The 19,783-nt window shown below is 35.6% G+C and overlaps 1 protein-coding gene and 1 long non-coding RNA gene across 5 annotated transcripts in view; one reads left to right on the top strand and one right to left on the bottom strand.

The window, feature by feature from the left end:
* RALGPS2 (Ral GEF with PH domain and SH3 binding motif 2) overlaps nt 1–19,071 on the top strand; it is a 165,365-nt gene extending 146,294 nt beyond the window's left edge. For 2 of the 4 annotated variants that reach the window (XM_005217159.5, XM_059875587.1), the window contains exons 17-20: nt 301–393; nt 6,561–6,666; nt 9,453–9,544; nt 12,315–19,071. In XM_005217159.5, coding sequence (XP_005217216.1) covers nt 301–393; nt 6,561–6,666; nt 9,453–9,544; nt 12,315–12,344 — 321 coding nt within the window. In that variant the 3' untranslated portion in view covers nt 12,345–19,071. The other 2 variants (NM_001191426.2, XM_059875588.1) reach the window with 2 other exon arrangements.
* Nucleotides 1–19,783, bottom strand: part of LOC132342483 (uncharacterized) — a 52,969-nt gene that overhangs the window by 21,088 nt on the left and 12,098 nt on the right. The window lies entirely within an intron of this gene.

Genomic DNA, 19,783 nt, shown 5'->3' on the forward strand with positions numbered 1-19,783 from the left:
TGCTCCCTAATATAGTTCTTGGAGAATCTTGAAAGTATATCCTGTTAAGGAGTATTTTTAGAAGGAATAGAAAATAGAGAAAACTCTAAAAAACAGAATTCAGCCAATTTTGTTTTGTCAGTCCTAAGTAGAATGTATCAAGTAGACGTGGTAAGAATATTTGAGATAAAGATTTCAGAAGTGATCAAACTCAAAGCTAAGGTGGTGGAAGTGAAGTGGAATGCCTCTTTGGCAATGAGGAACAGTGACTGAGAAGCCGGTAGCATTTGAGTAGTATATTCATGTGTCTGTCCTCTCCAGGTAGCATCTTGGACAAAATATTGGGCAGCTTTGTGTGGGACGCAGCTTTTCTACTATGCTGCCAAATCTCTAAAGGCTACAGAAAGAAAACATGTACGTATTCCTGTTCCAAGTCGTTAACACAGTTTCACGGCCTCTATATGGTGGTAAGGAAAGTAGTCCTTATGGGATGTGAGGGTTTGGGGTTTTTTCCCCACTTTCTAACCCAAAAGTTCTTAGACTTTCTTTGTATGAGTATTGTAATGGAATTATTTTTGTTTAGTAACATGATCCTAAGAAAGGTCTTGGAATAACTTCCATATTCTGAAGTTCCTTTTTTGAATACTGTTTTTTCTTTGCAAATGTTAAAACTGCACCCTGCCATTATCTTATCTTCATGTCCAAGCCCTCCCAAACCTGGGGTTTTTTGTTTCAGAAAAAATGGTTGAAAACTGTTGCCTTGGAATGTCATTTCCTAATTTGTAAAGTATGAAAAATTAGGACCAGCATCTGCAGTTCTTTCCACCTCAGTCTCTGATTGAGTGATTTTTCCAACAGTGAAGAGGAATAATAGTTACTAAGGTTACTATCGTCACCTTCTTGTGCTTGAAAGATGCCTCGAAAAACTCTTTCTTGTAGAATCTTGCTATAAATGTAGAATCTTGCTATAAATCTTCTTTTGCATGCTGTCTGTCTTTGTATGCCAGTGATACACCATTTGAAAGGAAAATAATCTTCTGCTTTGCATTATCTCTTGGAGAGGAATTTATTTCTAAATTGTGTATTTTGAGGGTGGGGGGAATTAAGTGGTTTACCATATTGAGGAAAGGTAAGTAAGCCACTGAGAAAAAAAATTAAGTTCTTTTACTATTTATAAATTATCTAGTGATACTGTGTAATTCAGAAATGCCCCCTTTTTTTTTCTTTTTGGCAATTATCACTGTATGTTTTTTTTTTTCCAACAATGGCTGGCTCTCAAAAACAATAACACATACATATTGCATGTATTTTAATATCAGGTATTACTTCACCAAATACTTTGACTAAATTTACTAGGATTTGGTGGTTTATTATTGTTTTGTTTTTTCCTTTTAGTGAGAAAATCCCTAGTTTGAAGTTTGGTTGGATGAGGCCAGTTATAAGTTCAACTTTAAACATTATCATTATACAGAGAAGCTTTTCTTTATTCTCACAGTTTTAGCCCTTTAATCAAACCAGGAATAGAGAAAAATACAGTTTTGGTTTACATAAATGTGGGAAATGCTGTAATAAGATAGCATCACCTGCCTTTCTTTATCAGCTGTACCCATACCCTATTACTGTCCTGAATTCATGTTACTCATTGCCTGGCTTTTCTTTAGAGTTTGCCACTTAGGTTTCCTCAAATGATACATTGTATCATTTTTTAATTGTGCCTAAAAGGCACCATCCTTTTTGTTCAGTATTATAAATGTCTAGATCTAATCCTCACATTAAGGTGAAGGATAGACTAGAATGCCCACATATCTGACAAAGCCACAGTTTAGTTTCACTAGAATGTTTTGCAAAGTAATTGCCTCTGGTTAGTATTCTGTACTCAAAGGAGGGGGAAAAAAAAGGTTAATATAGCTGAATTATAATCTTCAGATATAGTTAACTGTTCACTTAGCCACTTTGAGAGACTTGGCTAGATTTCACTTAGTTGACTATTACAAGGAAGTAAAATGTATAAAATTTTTTTTATTTTTTCCTAACTGTAATTAGAAGCCAAACTAGAGAATTGATAAAATAACTGAATTTGTCATCTAATACATATGTTAAGTATCTTTTTGTGTTTAGTATAGGTACTTACACAGCTAGTTTGGGTTTATAATTGTATGAAGTGATAAATAATGCATATGAAATGTTTAGATATTAGAGCCTAGTGGGCTATGAGGGAGCCAGATTGAGTGCCAAGGAAATGGACTGTGTTCTTCATCTTTTCTAGTTTAAACTGTTAAGATTAAAAAAAGAATTATAATAACAAAGCAGTATGGAGACAAGTCCATGTTTATATTTATCCAATTTTAGGATAGAAAAAGGGCACAGAACTAAAAGCAGTGGAGAAAAATGTTTTTAATCATTTTCAAACAAAAGTTAAAATGCACATTGAAAGAAAATATTGGCTATATATAAGCAGTAGGTGTAGGATTAAAATATATAAACAGAGCATCACCTGTGTGGTGTTCTTGTCAAAAATTTAATCATGAGGATGCAATCAAATCCACATCATGGAACATTGTGTAAGACCACTGGCTTGGATTCTTAAGACCAAAATTTGACAGCTAGAGTAGAAAGAGGGATAGAAGGAATGTTCTAAATTAAGAGAAACTTGAAGAGTCTTGATAACTAAATGCAGTGTATGTACCTTGGTCTAATCTTGGAGGTAATTCTTTTAAGCTGTAAAGTTCATAATTAGGACAATCAAAGAAATTATAATAATGGACTTTATATGATTATGTCCATTAAATTTCTTAAATGTGAACCATTGTGATTATATAGTAATATCAGTATATTCTTAGAAGATACATGTTGAAATATTTAGGGTTCAATATTATGTCTGATGCTTACATTTAAATGTTCAAAGAGATCAAGCAAATGCAAAATGTAGATACATGGGTAATCCTTGTAGCATTCTTAGTAGTTTGAACTTTTTCAAAATTAAAAGCTGGAGGAGGAAAAAAGTCACTAATAAAAATATATGTGTTCCTATATGTAAATAAATGCAGGAGGAAGAAATGTGGAAACCTACACCTGTTTTATTGCTTTGTAAAGTATGAATTTTTTTTTTTCTTTGCATGTGAGGAAAAGAGCAGACTTGGGAATAGACAAGAGAGGAGTATGACTTCTTAATGTTTTAAAATGAAAGCATTCACTGTAAAACTATTTATAATGAAAGTATATTCATTATAACTTTTAAAAGTTTGCAGATATCTTTGAACCTCTCTGCATCGTAATGAGTGAATAAATACTGTTAGATAAGTTAAAAACAAAGTCTACACCTAAAAAAGAAGTCTGTAACATATGTAAAGACCTTCCGCAAGTCAGTAAGAATAAAACAACAGTGGAAAGATGAAATAGGGAGATAAATAGAAAGTGAATATAAATGGTTAATGTACATGAAAAGGTGATGAACCTCACTAGCTATCAAAAAGGCAGATTAAAGAAATGCTTTTTTTTTGACCATTAGGCAGAAATTTTAAAGATTGATAATGTAGCATTGGCCATGATGTAGGGAAACAGACTATGACCCAAAGCTGGCAGAAATTTAAATTGGTACTTTTTGTGGTGGACAGTCCTACTCAGCATTTAACTTAATAATAACCAGTGATTCTTTATCTGAAAATCTGTTCTTTGAAAATCATTAAGCTAGTGCACAAAGATATCTATAGAAGAATATTCCTGTTCTATTTATAGTATCAGCAGTCTGCAAACACTGAAAATACTTATTAAGGAAATATGATGGGTAAAAACCACAAGTCAGAGTATAAGTATACCCCCATTTGTATATGAAAACCAACAACAACAAGAAGTCTTTGGTGTAATGCAGACAGAAAGGTCCAGAGGACTACACCCCAAAGGACGGTAAATTCTGGGAGCAGGATGAGGTTCAGCTGGTGGTCGAGGGCATTTGCACTCTGTGAATGGGCTTATATTGCTTGAGTTTTTATTATTATTACTGAAAAAAAGCAATTTATGCAGAGGTTTTTGGGTCTAAGAAAAGATATTAGAAAATCATGCTGTATGCTTTGATATAAACTATAAAACTATCAGATAGCTATGTTTTGCCAGTTTGATTCTTCGTAGCATTGTTGTTGCTAAATCGTGTCCAACTGTTTTGCAATCCCATAGACTGTAGCCCTCCAGGCTCCTCTGTCTATTCCTTCTTCAAGGGATCTTCCTGACCCAAGGATTGAACCTGTGTCTCCTGCATTGGCAGGCCGATTCTTTACTGCTGAGCCACCAGGGGAGCCCTCTTCATCATATTAAAGCTAGTTCCTAATTCCTTTGGCTTTCATTTTTGCTGTAACCATGTTGTTAAAAATAATGTGATATGTTCCTTCTTTTTCCCATTTCTTTAAAATTGTGAAATATATACATGCAGAAGAAGATATATTGTATACATGTATATTTTAAAGAATAATAAATAAACACGTATATGACTCCACCCAGCATAAGAAGAATCATCCAAGTCTTCCCAGATAGTATCTTCTTCCTTATCAGCCATGATAAGGATCTTAGTTCCCCGACCAAGATCAGACCCATGACCCCTGCATTGCAAATGCAGAATCTTAACCACTGGATCACCAGGGAAGTCCATACTTTGTGATTTTAATGCATATACCCCGGATTATTAATGTTTGAAATAATTTTTTTCATGTTTACTAGCTATTTGTGTTTCTTCTATAAAATGCCTGGATAAATTATTTTGCTTATTGAATAATTTGTTTTCTTACTAATTGGTAAAAATTTCCTTTTATATATTCTGGATACTTATTAGCAATTATGTATTACTAATATCTTCCAATTTGTTCAGTTTTTGTTTCACTCTCTTTGTGATCTTTTAGTGAATGGTTCTTAGTTTTAAAGTAATAAAATTTATCTTTTATGCTTAATACTTCCTGAGTCATATTTTTTAAATCCTTCTCTAACGTGAGTTCCTCAAAATGTTCTGTATTTTCTACTAGTAAAGTTTTACAGTTTGCTTTAAAATCATTGACCCACTTGAAGTCAGAGGAGGGTATATGTGAGATGTGTTATGAAATAGGCATTCATTTTTATTTATCTGCCTGGAGAGGTTATTTTCCTGACACCATGTGTTGAACAGTCCGTTCTTACTTGGCTGGTCTGCAGAGCCCGTGTTGGTCGTTTGAGTTGGCATCAGGATTCACAGATCGCTTTCCAGACTTCCGTTGCCCTGTCAGCCTCTCCTTGTCCTAGTAGCTCACAGTCTCAGTCACTGTAGATCTGTAAGTCTCGTGTAGCAAGGCAAGTCCTGCCTCATGCTTCAGGAGCATCTTGGCTGCTTCTGATCCTTTGTCTTACACACAAATTTCGGAATCAGCTTCTCAAGTTCCACATAAAACCCTACTGAATTTTTTATTGAAATGACACTAAATCTGTAGATCAATTAAGGGTGAATTGACATCTTTGCAACACTGAACCTTTTTCTTCATCTCATGGTATTTTTCTGTTGATTTAGGTCTTCTTGAATGTCTTTTGACTATTATACTTTCCTGTATGTCTTTTGTTACATATATTCCTAGGTACCTTTCTTAGAAGTGACTTTTATAGTTCTAGTGTATAAAATTGCAGATGACTTTTATAGTGATCTTTTCCAAGCATCCTTGCTCATTTTTCTTATTAGTTTGGTGGATTTTCTGAACTGAATGGATAATACTGTCTGCAAGTGATGGCAGTTTTATTTCTTCCTCATCCTTGTACCTTTTATTTCTTTTTTGTTCTCTTATTATGCTGACTAGGTCTTCCAGTTCAGTATTGGATGAAAGTAGCAATGGTAGGCATCCTTGTCTTGAAACTGACTTTGAAATGTTTTATGCATTTTACCCTTGAGCGTATATTGCAGAATTTTAGTTTGGGTTTTATTTTATTTTGTGTTTTTCTTTCCTGTATACTTTGTTCAGGTTTTTTGTTTTGTTTTGTTTTTTAGTTGGTTGGGGGACGAGGGGAGTGTCGTTTGTTTCTTTTGTTTGTTTAGTATGTACTGTTGAATTCCTTGGAAGGGAATTTCCTAATTCAGTAACAGTATCTACCAAACAAACAAAAAAATAAATTCCATTCCAAGTCTACCACAAATATGCATTATATTCTAACAAATGCTTTTATTTTACATCAACTGAGTTGATAATATTTGAGTTGTGGCTCCCGGGCTCCAGAATACAGGCTCAATAGTTGTAGCACACAGGCTTAGTTGCTTCACGGCATGTGGAATCTTCCTGAATCAGGGATGGAACCTGTGTCTCCTGCCTCGACAGGTGGATTCTTTACCCCTGAGCCACCAGGGAAGCCCGACAGTTAAACTTTTGATAAAGAGTTGAAGCTGGGAAAGATCTGGAAAGTAGGAGATGATCTGAAGAGGGCATGCCTACATGGAATTTAGTAGTAAGAGGCTGGAGCAGAGCCAACCAGCAGGAAATCTTGTCTCTCCCTAGGAGAAACTGAAAATACACTTTTTAACAATAAGTTTTTACTTAGGATAAGCCATAAATTTTGTGTTTTTATTATTTTTTTTTGTCTCTCAGTTTAAATCAACATCAAATAAGAACGTGTCTGTAGTAGGATGGATGGTGATGATGGCTGATGACCCAGAACATCCGGATCTCTTCTTGCTTACTGACTCTGAGAAAGGTGAATCATTGAAATAACTAGGGGTTACCATACAACTTTAGATAACCCAGATTTTAGTTTAACTGGAATACTCAACTGGGGGCATTGCTTATATTGTTCCACCTCTTAGGAAATATTTCTGTCATGTGATGTATGCTAATTATGCCAATATTTTTAGATATCAGTATCTATTAATTGCTTCTTTAATAAGCTTATTTTCTTTGCTACATGGGAATAAGCTTGAAGAGCTAATAATCAAGAAAAGAAAGAGGGAATTTGAGAATCTATAAAACACTGTTACTTTAAAATCTCAGATTTACAATATGCAATACCCCTTCATTTATATCTTGAATAAATTGTTATTGTTAAATTCTGAATGTGGCAAAAGTTTTCCTTTAAATGGTTTGTGTTCCATTATTTTTAATTAAATTAATTGGTTATTTGACTGAAACCACTTTCCATATAAGTATAATTTTAATTACAATTCTTTGGTTATAATATGTAGTGGAGAAGGAAATGGCAACCCACTCCAATATTCTTGCCTAGAGAATCCTGTGGACAGAGGAGCCTGGTGGGCTGCTGTCCATAGGGTCGCATAGAGTCGGACTGAAGCAACTTAGCATGCATGCATGCGTTGGAGAAGGAAATGGCAACCCACTCCAGTATTTTTGCCTGGAGAATCCCAGGGATGGAGGAGCCTGGTGGGCTGCCGTCTGTGGGGTCGCACAGAGTTGGACACGACTGAAGTGACTTAACTGTATAATATGTAGAGACATTTATGAGTAACATTATTGGCTGTTAACCACAGGAGTTTTTAGAATGCACGAGAGAGGCTGGAGGGTGGGCCGTGTAGAATCAGGTCGTGTGTCTCCTTACCCTGCTTGTGTGTGTCGTGGGGACCTCAGTGATCATCAGAACAGATCCTCACATGATTGTAGCTCTTGCTTTATAACATCTGCCAGCCATTGATGAGCACCACAGAGGAAGCCAGAAAGGAAATCGTTTCGCATCTGCCCAGAACCTTCCACTTCGGCAACTCACTACTAAAATGATACTGTATTACCTTTTATTGACTATAAAGTTATATTCTTGACTTCTGTTTCTTTAGAATGTATATCAACAGATATGCTGCTTTTAGGATATTGTGGTATTTAGAGTAAAAATTTAAGAAAACATGCAGAAAAAATAACAGCAAGATGTCACATTTTGAGGTGAAATAGACTGATTTACAGAGTAAGGTGTTTCTACTCAACATTCTGAATTCAGCCTCCACCCTGCCAATCCCAAAGACATTCATTATTTATAAAAGTACATTTTAAAAGGAGATAATTTTCATAGGATTTAGTTAACAAATTCTTTGTTTTCCTTTGATTCCTTGTGTGTATTAGTCACTCAGTCATGTCCGACTGTCTGCAACAACCCCGTAGACTATAGCCTGCCAGGCTCCTCTGTCCATGAAATTCTCCTGCAAGAATAGTGGAGTGAGTAGCCACTTCCTTCTCCAAGGGAATCGTTGATTCCTTAGTGTACTTGATAGAACTACTTCTGAGTACAAGGTTTTTATGAAATCTATACTGACAGCCTTCTTCAGGAAGAAGAGTAGATAAATGGCCCCTGTGGCCAGCTTGTCAGATATGCCTGTTATTTAGGTTGATCTGATGTTTGATCTGGGTTCAACAAGCAAAAAATGTTATTTGAATAATTAAACATATGGTGAAGAGAACTTTTGCTTCTGAAAATGAATAAGTCTTTGATTGTTAAAATCTCAAAGAAGAGCTGAATAAAGCCTACATATAGATGAGATGAGGCTCCTGAATCACTGGATGCAGTTATAAAGGAAAGAGTAGAAGTCAGTAAGAACTGGGAAATAAGAACAACTCAGGTCAGTGAGAAGGAGAACTAAGCTTAACTTAGGGCAGCCTATACTACATGAATCCCTTCTTTTCTCAGTTTATTACCTTAGTACATATAAATGTATAAAAATACTCTTATCGTGTATCAGTTTTTTATTAGTCAACATAAGGTCTAAATGGTCTTTCCTAGTAACTTAGATGGTAAAGAATCTGCCTACCAATGCAGGAGACCCAGGTTTGATCCCTGGATCAAGAAGATCCCCTGGAGAAAGGGAATAGCAACCCACTCCAGTATTCTTACCTGGAGAATTCCATGGACAGAGGAGCCTGGCAGGCTACGGTCCTTGGGGTCACAGAGTCGTATGAGACTGAATGACTAACACTTTCACTTTCAAGGTCTAAATATATACGTCACAAATGAAAAAATGAATTTCTAATTTTCTAAAAGAGAAAAAGGTGCTTTCTCAGATTTTTCACATAAACCCTTATTAGACCTAGGAACTTCTCTAATAATTTTGACAAATGTAAGTAAAAACTAAAAGCATAGGTTATATTGATGTTAGCTGATTAATCCTTAATCACATTAAATAGCTAATGTTTAAGTGTTAAACATGTTAGAACATTTTGGCCTATAAAAATTTAGTCTTAGCATCTCCTAGTATTTAGGTCATCTAAATAGTGCTGAGAACTGATATTCTGTACTCTCATCCATGCATACAAATGTAGAGAAGCCAAACAATTGTTTTATTTAGGTATACTTAAAGATCATGTAAGAAAACAAAATACTTCTCTTCCAATTGATGAATAGCAAAGCAGTGACTTTCTGAATAAATTATAGCTTGTGAATGTAGCATATGGAACTCTGTATTGGAAAATCAGGTGATAGAGAAATAAACTGAGACTGAGAACTCTCATCAATTTTTGTTGTTTTCCCCTTGTTTTTAATAATTTTAGGAAATTCGTACAAGTTTCAAGCAGGCAGTAGGATGAATGCAATGCTGTGGTTCAAGCATTTGAGTGCAGCCTGCCAAAGCAACAAACAACAGGTGAGCATTTCTCTTCATCCTCAGAAGAGTCCATAAACTGGGAATGTATTTAAAAGAGCTGGAAAGAGAAGTATGTGGACTAATTTTTGGAATGAAGTAGAAAAACTGTGTTGTTTATGTTCTTTTTTTGTTGACCACAGTCAGCAAGACGTGAGGTCCACATTTTAGTGAGGGAGATGGACAATAAACAAGTGAACAAATAACAGCATTTCAAAAAGTAAAAACTCTATGAAGGCAGCAAAATAGAATTAGGTGATATGAAGGGATGGGAGTAAAGTCAACTTTAAATAAATTAAGAGTGAACAGCAGAGGTGTCCCTAAGGAGATGACAGTGACGTGAATGACAGGAGGGAAGAGCCACGTGAAGATAAGGGAGAGCAGAGTTCTGGTGAAAGGAAGGGAAGTGCAAAGACCCTGAAGGTGAAACAAGCTTTAAGGTGTTCAAAATAGGGAGGTGTAGCCTGTGTCAGAAGAATGGGAATGAGAGGCAAGGAAACGTAGCTTCAGAGGTTAAAAATTTGATGGTACCTTGCCAACAATTATTCTGATGCATCTCTATTTGTTCTGTTGACAATTTTATGTGGGTTCCTATGCTTGCAGTGAAACCCAAAACGATTTGGACTTTTTCCTTGTTTTTATTTCACTGAAACAAAGATGGCCTAACCCACAGAGGTCTATGATGGGAACTGGGCTGCAAAGAGGAATGAATCCATAGTGCTGTGTTCCCCAAATCCTGCTGCGGATTTAAAGTTGAACAACGAATTGGGAGGGCAGACATAAATATAACTGGAGTTAAAAGTTTTTACACTCTTTTTGGCCAGTTTTTAGTTGAAAAGTTTATTGCCTGTAGGTACTGAAATACAGAAGTATATGGTAAATATTATCAGTAGCTAATTTTGAATTATATAATACATTGTAGAAGTTTATAAAGCTTATAAATGTGTTTTTTACCATGTGCTATCAGTACCTAAGTTATAACCGCTTTTTTGGTATAGGAAGAAAGTAAGGCTTAAAAATGCTAATAAATGACCTCGACAAGGTCAAACAAATAAAAAAAGTAAAACAAACAAACAAAATTAAAAAATGGTGGACCTAAGACACAAAGTCTGTCTTCATTCTGTAGATGCGTTCTTCTTAAATATTGTTGGAATGGGCTTTGTTCTCTTATAATTTTTGTTTTAAAAATAATAAAGCAAAAATCATATCCTTACCCTTGTCAAATTAGTGTCTGGGACAGGATGAAGGAAACAGACCTTCTTTTGCCTAAACCAAGTTCTTGAGGATTCAGTTGCATGCATACATTTTCTTTAAATGTGGCCTTAAAGTATTGTATCATTTTTTTTAATCTGAAGATTTCAAGGTTAATCTAGAGAGTGTATGCATACCAGCATAGAGATTCAGTTTCTTTTACTGTATTAGTGGATCTTCATGCTGAAAAAGTTAACCAGATGTGTATAAATGGTTTTGTTTTGTTTTTTCAGTTTGTTTGTTGCTATACTTAGAAGAATGAGAGAAGTAGCAAATTTATAAATTGAAGCAATGAAATTTGAAAACTTAGTAGAAGACTGTAACTCAAATACAACATCTTAAACCATCATCAGGCAACTTAGGAGGAAATGAAAATTTTACCTTATTTAAATATGGATTTCTTATAACCAGACCTGAGAATTTATACTTTAAGTACTCGTCTGTTCATACTGTATTTTATTTATAATTCACTTATGATTACATCATCAAATGATTTTTCATTCAGAAGCTGACATGTGTAAGAGATTAATCTTTTTTTTTAGTGTCCTAGGTTTTCAGGAAAAGGTTGTTAAAGAACTGTTACCCTCTTTTTAACTTCCCTGGTGGGCCAGTGGTTAAGACTCCATGCTCCCAGTGCAGGGGACCTGGTTCTAACCCTAGTCAGGGAACCAGATCCCATATGCCTCAGCTAAGCATCTGCATGCCACAACTAAGAAAAGAGAGGGAGAACTGTTAAACTCTTCTAAAGGACACAGCAATGACTACTGATACATAAATATCTCTACCAGCACAGCTTTGGAAAACTGGTAGTAAAAGTTAAGAGCATTTTTTTTAACATGGCAAAACCCTCTTTAGTCCTTAACTAGATGACCCATCAACTAATTTTTAAAAACAAAATATATTTATATTTCTAAGAATTATTGTTGAATTTTAGATTTGAAATTGAATTAAATTTGATCCAGTCTATTAGCAGCCAACTGTTATTATAGCCTGTAGATTTTTCAGAGTCACAAAGTGTCAGATTAGAATTTATCTAGTGATGAGTTTTATTCTTTTATACTCATTTCATGATGACAAAGAAATTCTTAGTAATGTCTGTTATAAAATTATGCTGATTTTAAAATTTGCATGTAGGAATTCATTATAATACGTATAATGAGAAAATTAATGATGACAGGTGTGTCTGGAATCTCACACCTACTAAGGCCATACTTACTCTTTCCTCACTCATTCACTTATTCACTCAGCAAATGTCTACTGAGCTCCCCTGTGTTAGACAAGAAAGGTATTGTCTCTGCCCATTTTGCCATCCAGATTTCAATTTACTGGAAAGGGTATTAACTTATCTCAGTGGTTTTTCTCTAAAAATGTTCTAGTATATTTTATCCATTATTCATGAACAATTACAATACCTTCTATCAAATTCCTTTGGGCTTAGTTAAAATGACAAGGGAAGATAAGAAATAGTACTTTGAAGAACACCTTTCAAATACTATCAGTTTGTAATGCTTATATTTTTTAGGTTCCTACAAACTTGATGACTTTTGAGTAAAAACGTGATAAAGAACAAGGTGAACTGTTACCCTAAGTGAAAGCGAGGACATGATGAAAGAGTGCCAGCTACAAACCAATCCTGTGCCAGGCAGAGCCCAGAGGCTCCGTCTCAGCCTCTGAAGTCCTGAACCAAAAAAGCACTAATTTCAGGGAACGAAGTGAGATATTCCCAGGGAACACATCAGAGCTGTAAAACAAACTGCCATGGACCATGCTTCTTATCTCTGAACTGACCTGTGGAAACCACTGCCTTAATAGAATGAAAGGAAAACCACCACGAAACACCAAACAGTGCGTGTGAATCTCCTGGCGGTGCTGTGCTTGGAATAGATCGTAGCTACTTTGCATTTCTTTTAACTTTGTACTAATTTTGGAGGGGGGAATCGCCTTTTTTTAGATACACTTTAAAAGGAAAAACATATTTCTTATGGGTGACATCAGGAGCTGGTTTTGAACTGAAGTGTGAAGATGTTTCAGCTTAGTAAGGTTCTACCAGCCGCCTCGCCAAAAGGTTTGCTTAAGCTTCCATGAGTCAGCGGCCTCAACGCGCTTTCTCACAGCAAGAGTGTAGGAATTAGAAATGTTAATAATGTGAGTTGTTGGGGTTTGTTTGGGACTGGGGTGGGGTGGGGGGTTGTTTTGTTTTGGATAGGGGAGATTTTTTTTTTTAAACACTAAACTTCTGAAATTTAGTACTGTATGGGGTACATTATTTCCTGCTGGAGGTATAAAGGCTGAGTGTTCACATGCCAGACACTTTTTTCAAGTGGGCTCCAGAAAACATGGTTGTTTTTAACTGGGTTTAAAGTTTGGCCTTCTATATGAATTCATTGTTGGACCACATATCTGCTTAGTAGAGAACTGTAATCCCAACCTAAACTTTTCTAAGAAGATTTTACAGTAACTACAGTTTTCAGGTTTAAGTGGATTATCCCTTCTTTCACTCACAGGTGATTTTTGTCATCAAGGGTGATGGATCAATATTTTATTAGGATATTTTCTTTTACAGTGTTAAATGTGCACAATGCCAGTTTTTTTTGTTTTTTTTTTTAATTGTTTTCATTATTTTTGTTCAATATGAGATTCAGGATCACATTTGTTTAAAAGAGAATCTACATGTGTTTGTATGCATGTATGTATTTTATTATAAGGGATACAGAATAATTTTCAAAGGGAAAAAGGTGAAAGAGAGGCTGGAAATTTTGAGTATCAAAACTTTCCTTCCTACTTAACTTTCCTTTATCACAAACATTTTTCTCAAAATTTACTAATAGGTCCTTACCATGAAACCATATTTTGTTAATAGTTGATCAAGAGAGTTTTGTGAGAGCTCTTTTATGCAATAATGCATTTAACTTCCAAAATAAATGTTGAGTTTAAAAAAAGGAGGAAAAAAAAGTTTGAAGGTGAAATGCCTTAGAGTTTTAACCAAAAAAAAAAAAAAAAGGGCACTTGAACAAAGGCTGTGTGTTGGCTGTTATAAACTCATGAGGCAGCATGAATTTCGCCTATGGCCCAGAGTAAGAAGTGCTTTTTGACTGATAACTTCTAATAGATTTCTATTACTTTGGGCCTCACATAAAAACTTTCAGATTGTATTCTAGGGGAATTTTATCTTTTTCCTTTTTAATCATAAGTATTTCATCCTTGAATCCATGAAACTTACATAGAAAATATTGCTTGTTAGAATAATTAACTAAAAGTATATCCATTTGGAAAGTAGAAGAGCTTTCTCAGATTGCTAAATTTTTAAATTTTGTTTTCTGTTTGAAAAGTATATTAAGAGTTCAAATATTTTTCCCACATAGTACAGTTAGAAATAACCACTATTTCTGGTTTTGTGGGAAATGACATGAGCTGGAGAGGGCAAGAACATAGCTGAGACCTCCCAGCACAGCCCACGCTGGGCATGGAGAAGACCCCCTCTGCATAACCAGCATAGCAGTATTACTCTGAGACCTTGCACATCTGACTTTTGTTTTAATTTTCTTAACTTGTTTGTTTCTCTTCAGAAATAAGTGTTTTTAACAGTGTATGTGCTTTTAAAACACATTGTGGATGAGAACCCTGTGGATTTTTTATTACCTTGTCTGTTTGTCATAAATAAGCTAAAGTAGACTAAGTGGTAGGCTAACCATATTGCTGAAGATGGGCAGCTGGAAGTCAGAGCCTGACAGCACAGTTTTGCCAAAGAGAGAGCTCAAGTGGAAGACGTGTTTGATATTTTCAGCGCTAAACACAAGGCTGCTTGTGCAGAGTGAGAACAGTGTTCAGATTTGGTGACTAGACCACACATAGATTTGTGGCCTCTGACTGATGGAAACTCTGAACTGTGCAGCGGAAGTCACCATTGTTTTCTTGTCTTCAGATTTGTCCATTCAAAAGCTTGCTCATGGCTTTTTAAGGCTACTTTAGCATTTGAAGCAAAGAGAATTCCAGTGGGAGAAGTGAATTAAAATAGTGTGGGTGAATTTTTGATCTTATAATTCACCAAATGAGACCTAATAATAATGCAGGCAAAAATAAATACTACAATATTAAATATTTAGGCATCGTGTTAGTGAGAAGATGAAATTTTTCTCCTCTTACTAGGCCTACCCTTAATAAATTTGTAAACTAGCACCTCACAAGCTTGAAATTTTCACCAATATTAAGCCCATTTTTTTCTCTCTGAGTCAAGAAAAACTCATTGGAAATTCCATTATAATTTAAATTTAAGCTAGTTTTTGATAAGCATAATGATTGGTATATTATCCAGCCTGGTGCAGCAGTATAATACCAACCAAAATACAATTTGAGGCACATCTCATTTAACTGTTTGAACATGGAAGCTTATTTTTCATGCAAAAGTAACCTCTAACGGTTTTTAAAATGCAGCTATAAAAATCACTGTATGATGACCTTGAGGAGCTCTGATTTTGGTCTCATGCCCCCTCTGTGTGTGAGTTCTACTTATTTTTTTCAGAGACATTATTTTTAATACAACCTCCAAACTATAAAAATTAAAAGAACCAATCAAACACACCTTCCTATTACATTTTCTTCACTGTGTAAATATTATTTGTGTAAACATTACGAAAAGGGATCCAAACAATTTGAGTCTGAGTATTTTTTTTCCTCCCCAGGCATATGCTTCAATGATAAATGTTTTCCTGTGCGAAAAATGCCATATGACTGTTGTGCTACCTTCTGTATGGACTGTTTTGGTATTGTATCTTTCTGTATGTCAGGAACTTAGGGTGTTTGTAGCTGCAGAGTTTCTGTAAGTGGCTTTATGCCTCTTCTAGAAGGTTTATAAAGGAGCCCAATGTGCACTGTTACAGAAGGGAAAAATGTTTACAGTCTCTAGTGTATACACCTTGTATGTTAGTTGAAACCAGGGCCCGCCAAGAGCAGCCTGGCCTATTGCTCTCTTAGGATTACTAGAATTCACTTGGCCAAATGATTTGAGCAGAAGTCTTTTTTTTTTTTTTTTTTTAGGTTAAATCTGTAGTTATAGATGACTTTACTGCTAAAAACAAAACTACAGGACTTGGTATTAGTTTAAAAGTCAATAATAGTAGATTTAACCCATTAACTATCCACTCTTGATTTCGTTCCTATTTTCTGAGACATGGTCCTTTTCAATGTTCTTTTAAACCACCATATTATCTTTTTTTTGCTGTAAACAAGAGGTACCAGTATTGTTAACAGAGGATAATATCAGTTTTTTCAAAAATCATCTGCCTCAAAGGCTTTTGAAATAATTGGATCCCTTTTTGAAAATGAAAATGAATTTGACTGTGTCCTAGTGGAACAGTAGTACTGCTGGTGCGTGATAGGTGATACAAAGCAAGTGGTGAGGTATGTCTGACTTCTTCAGTGGTCTTTTAGGGTTTGCTTTTATTTTCTGTCTCTCTTCTTTTATATTATTTCTTTCAGGCATAGTAAATTTATAATTTTACAGCCAGAGTAGTATTCTCTTTTCTTGTAACAAACATTGTTATTTAACACATTGATGATAACAATTTTCTGTGTGAAGTTAACCTTTTTTGGTTTTGCTTCCTTAAAAATGGCTTGTGTCTAAGGTGACTTGTTTTATTTTTTTCCCCCTATTTAGAGGATTCTAACAAAAGAGATCTGTGTGAGCAAACTTTTAAGCTTTCTGAAAGCTATTTCATTACACTGGTATCTCCAGTTGTAGTGCGGGGAAAATTTGCTCAGTGCCTTATCAATTTGAAGACCAACTTTAGGGCATCGAGTGTGACAATAATCATTTGGCTTCTTACTCCTCTTATTTCAGGAGTGTGTGCTATTCCTCTCTCCACCAGCTTACTCTTGCTCACAGCAAGTCTAAGAAAATGCGTGCGGATCGCTCTGGGTTATTATCGCATTCCTCCTTGGCTTTGAGTCTTTTCAGACAAGCTCCTTCCCTGCTCCTCTCCTTCCAGGGGAGAAGATTAAAAATAAACCCTCTAAGTCAGCCTTTAGATGAACACGCCTAAGAGCAACTTTGAAGAACATCCATCCAGCTGAGTTTATTTTTATTTTGTGTTGTTGAAATTGTTTTGAGCATAGATTCAATTATCAGTCCTTTCAGAAAATCCTTAAAAGAATACAGTACAGCCAGAAAGATTTGTTTGGGTTCTATAAAAGCTACTAAAATCCTGAAATGAGAGTTCCTTTGCCCAGAAGTGAGATTTAGTTCAGTACATTCTTACAATTAAACAGGACTCAGAACAATAAGCGGTCGCTTCACCTACCGGTTAGTGTTAACTTGAAGATACTGTCAGGAGAGTGAAAACAATGACAAGGTATAAATTAAAGAGAAGTTGAGAGACTAAGCTAGCTTTCTCAGTGAAAACAAAGTGTGGAAGCATTTTGCTTCTCTGAGATCTGGAGATACTGTTGTTCAACAGAGTCAAAATGCTCTCTTCACATTTTGTAAAGGGCTGGTGTGTTCTAGAGGAGGCAAGTAAATTTAGTCTTTAAAGCCAAATGAAGGGATTAACTGGTCCTTGAAGGTTATTAGTAGGATTTAAAGTTTGATTCTAGTCATTTGGACTGCAAAGTGGTGATGGGATTAAAGGAATACATAATGAAAGGAATGCTTTGGGATTGAGCTTTTTTTTTTTTTTTTTAATAGACAAGTAGAAAGTTTCATAATTAGCTATGCTTTAGATACCAGGTAACAAATATCAATTTTCCCATGAAGATATCACCTATTAAAACTATTCACAGAAGATAGTCCAATAATTATTGACTTACTAAATCTGACAGAGTAGCTGATAAAAGTCACCAGACTCAAGAGTTTCTATACCTTGATTATCGACAGATCCATTGTTTTACAGCTGACTGAAGTATGTATGTGTGGGGAGGGGATGGGGAGCTCATTCACAGTGTAATCTAAAGGAGATAAAGGCATCTGTGGGGATGAATATCCAATAATGATAATATACAGGAAAACACAAGCCATTTTTACTCTCCTTCATCCCGGTTAACTTGAGGTACTAAAGATGAAGTACTCGTTTGCACTATGACCTCCTGGAGTGACGTGCAGCTTGGTTCCTCTCTCACTTTTGATTTCTGTTTAATATGCAAATGTGAGTGTGAGATCTTAAGTGTGTTTGCTTAAGCTAACTTGAATTTAAGTACAGTTTTCTGAAATATTTCTATTGGAATAAATTACTTAAAAATATAGGTTGTGTGGGGATAATTTGTTTCCATGGTTACATTTTTATCATTAACTTTTAAAGAAATGCTTTAAGTTGATTTCTTTTTTCCCAGTCTTTCTAGAATAGTTGACTAGGATTTTGTTGGTACAAGGAAGCTTCTGTCTGGGTAAACTTCAGTTGCTCTTCTCTATCCCAGAGCAAGGATATGCAGCATGCTGACAGATGGTGCCTTGGGGAAAGAGGTCAAGGGTATAATATTTCCGACATATCTATCTCCCCACTCCAAGTATGTTATATGAGCAGTCTCCATAGAGGCCCTCTTTGCTAATACTATATTTCATAAATTCCAAACCATGACACTCACTTCTCACCATTTCTGAGAACAGAATCCGCCATCAACCTAGGGAGCCTTAAATTAGAAGAAGTACCAAAATACATGTGTTGAGTCTCCTATAAGTTATCAGCTGGGGTGTTTGCTCTGCCCTTTCTTAGAATTCCATGAGTTTGCTTCTAAGAAGCTTGGGAAACCTCCAGATGGGACTGAATGCCCAGTGTTTGGGCAAACCATAACCCAGTTTTCAACTATTTTCTCACTTTTTTGATGGCTTTTGAAATTTTTCACTGACACTGTGCTAGAACCAAAAGACAGTGACTATTCTCTTCTTGGGTGAGCCTGTCCTTGCCTCACATAGCACCTCGTTCTCCGTGTGTGCATGCTGAGTTTCCGGGTTCCCTCCTCGTTTCGTTAGTGGCTGTTTCCTGAGCCAGTACCACATTGTCTTCATCCCTGGATAGCTGTGTAAGTCTTGATGTCTGATGAGGTAATTGCATTGTTCTTCAAATTTGCCTTGGCTCTTTGTGACTTTTTCATCCTCCCTATGAATTCTATAATCAGTGTGTCAGGTTCAGTGAAAACACTGTTAATATTTTTATTGGACTTGCTTTGAATTTGTAGATTAATTTGAGAATTAACAGTTTGAAAACCTTACTCATCTCATCTATGAATATGAACTGTCTCTGTTTTATTTAGGGTTTTTAATGTCCCTCAATAAAGTTTCATAGTTTTCTCCCTCCTAGTTTCATACCTCTTTTATTAGTTTATTCCTAGGTAAACTAGTTTTTGTTTCTGCTATGAGTTATCTGTCTGTAGGAATGCTATTTTTATGTTGACAGTTAACACCCAGCAACCTTACTGAAATCCCTTATCCCTTAATTCTAATGGTTTGTCCAGTATGATTCCATTGTCATATTAGCTGCAAATAAGGTAATAGATTGTGAGAAAATACTTGGAGTTTATAAAACAAAGGATTCATATCAAGAATATACATGGATTGGATTTTTTTGCAAATTAATAAGAAAATGTATTCAGTAGAGAAATGTGCTAAAGGGTATGAATAAACAGTTTATAGAAGGAGGCCTATGTGGCTAATCTATGAAAAGATGCTCAACCTCAGTTAGTAGAGAATTTCAAAGTAAATCATGGAAGAGCTGTCTCATTAAACCTGTCAAACTGGTGAGGCAGTGCCAGAGAGCATCTGGGCAGTATTACAGAGATTGTGTACATATACAGAGCATAAGAATTCAGAATTCCGGCCCTGGACCGCTTACTGGCTGCGTGATCTTGAGAAAGTGACTTAACCTTCTTCCTCAGTTTCCTCTTCTGTAAAATGATCACAGCGACAAGCCCACCTCAGAGAGTTGTGCGGCTCACCTTAGCTGATGTCTGTAAAGCCCCATGAGCAGAGCCAGCACTAGGAAGAACTGTCAGTGTTAGGGAGAGTTG

Source organism: Bos taurus, chromosome 16, assembly GCF_002263795.3.
Source record: "Bos taurus isolate L1 Dominette 01449 registration number 42190680 breed Hereford chromosome 16, ARS-UCD2.0, whole genome shotgun sequence".
NCBI classification, from domain to species: domain Eukaryota; kingdom Metazoa; phylum Chordata; class Mammalia; order Artiodactyla; family Bovidae; genus Bos; species Bos taurus.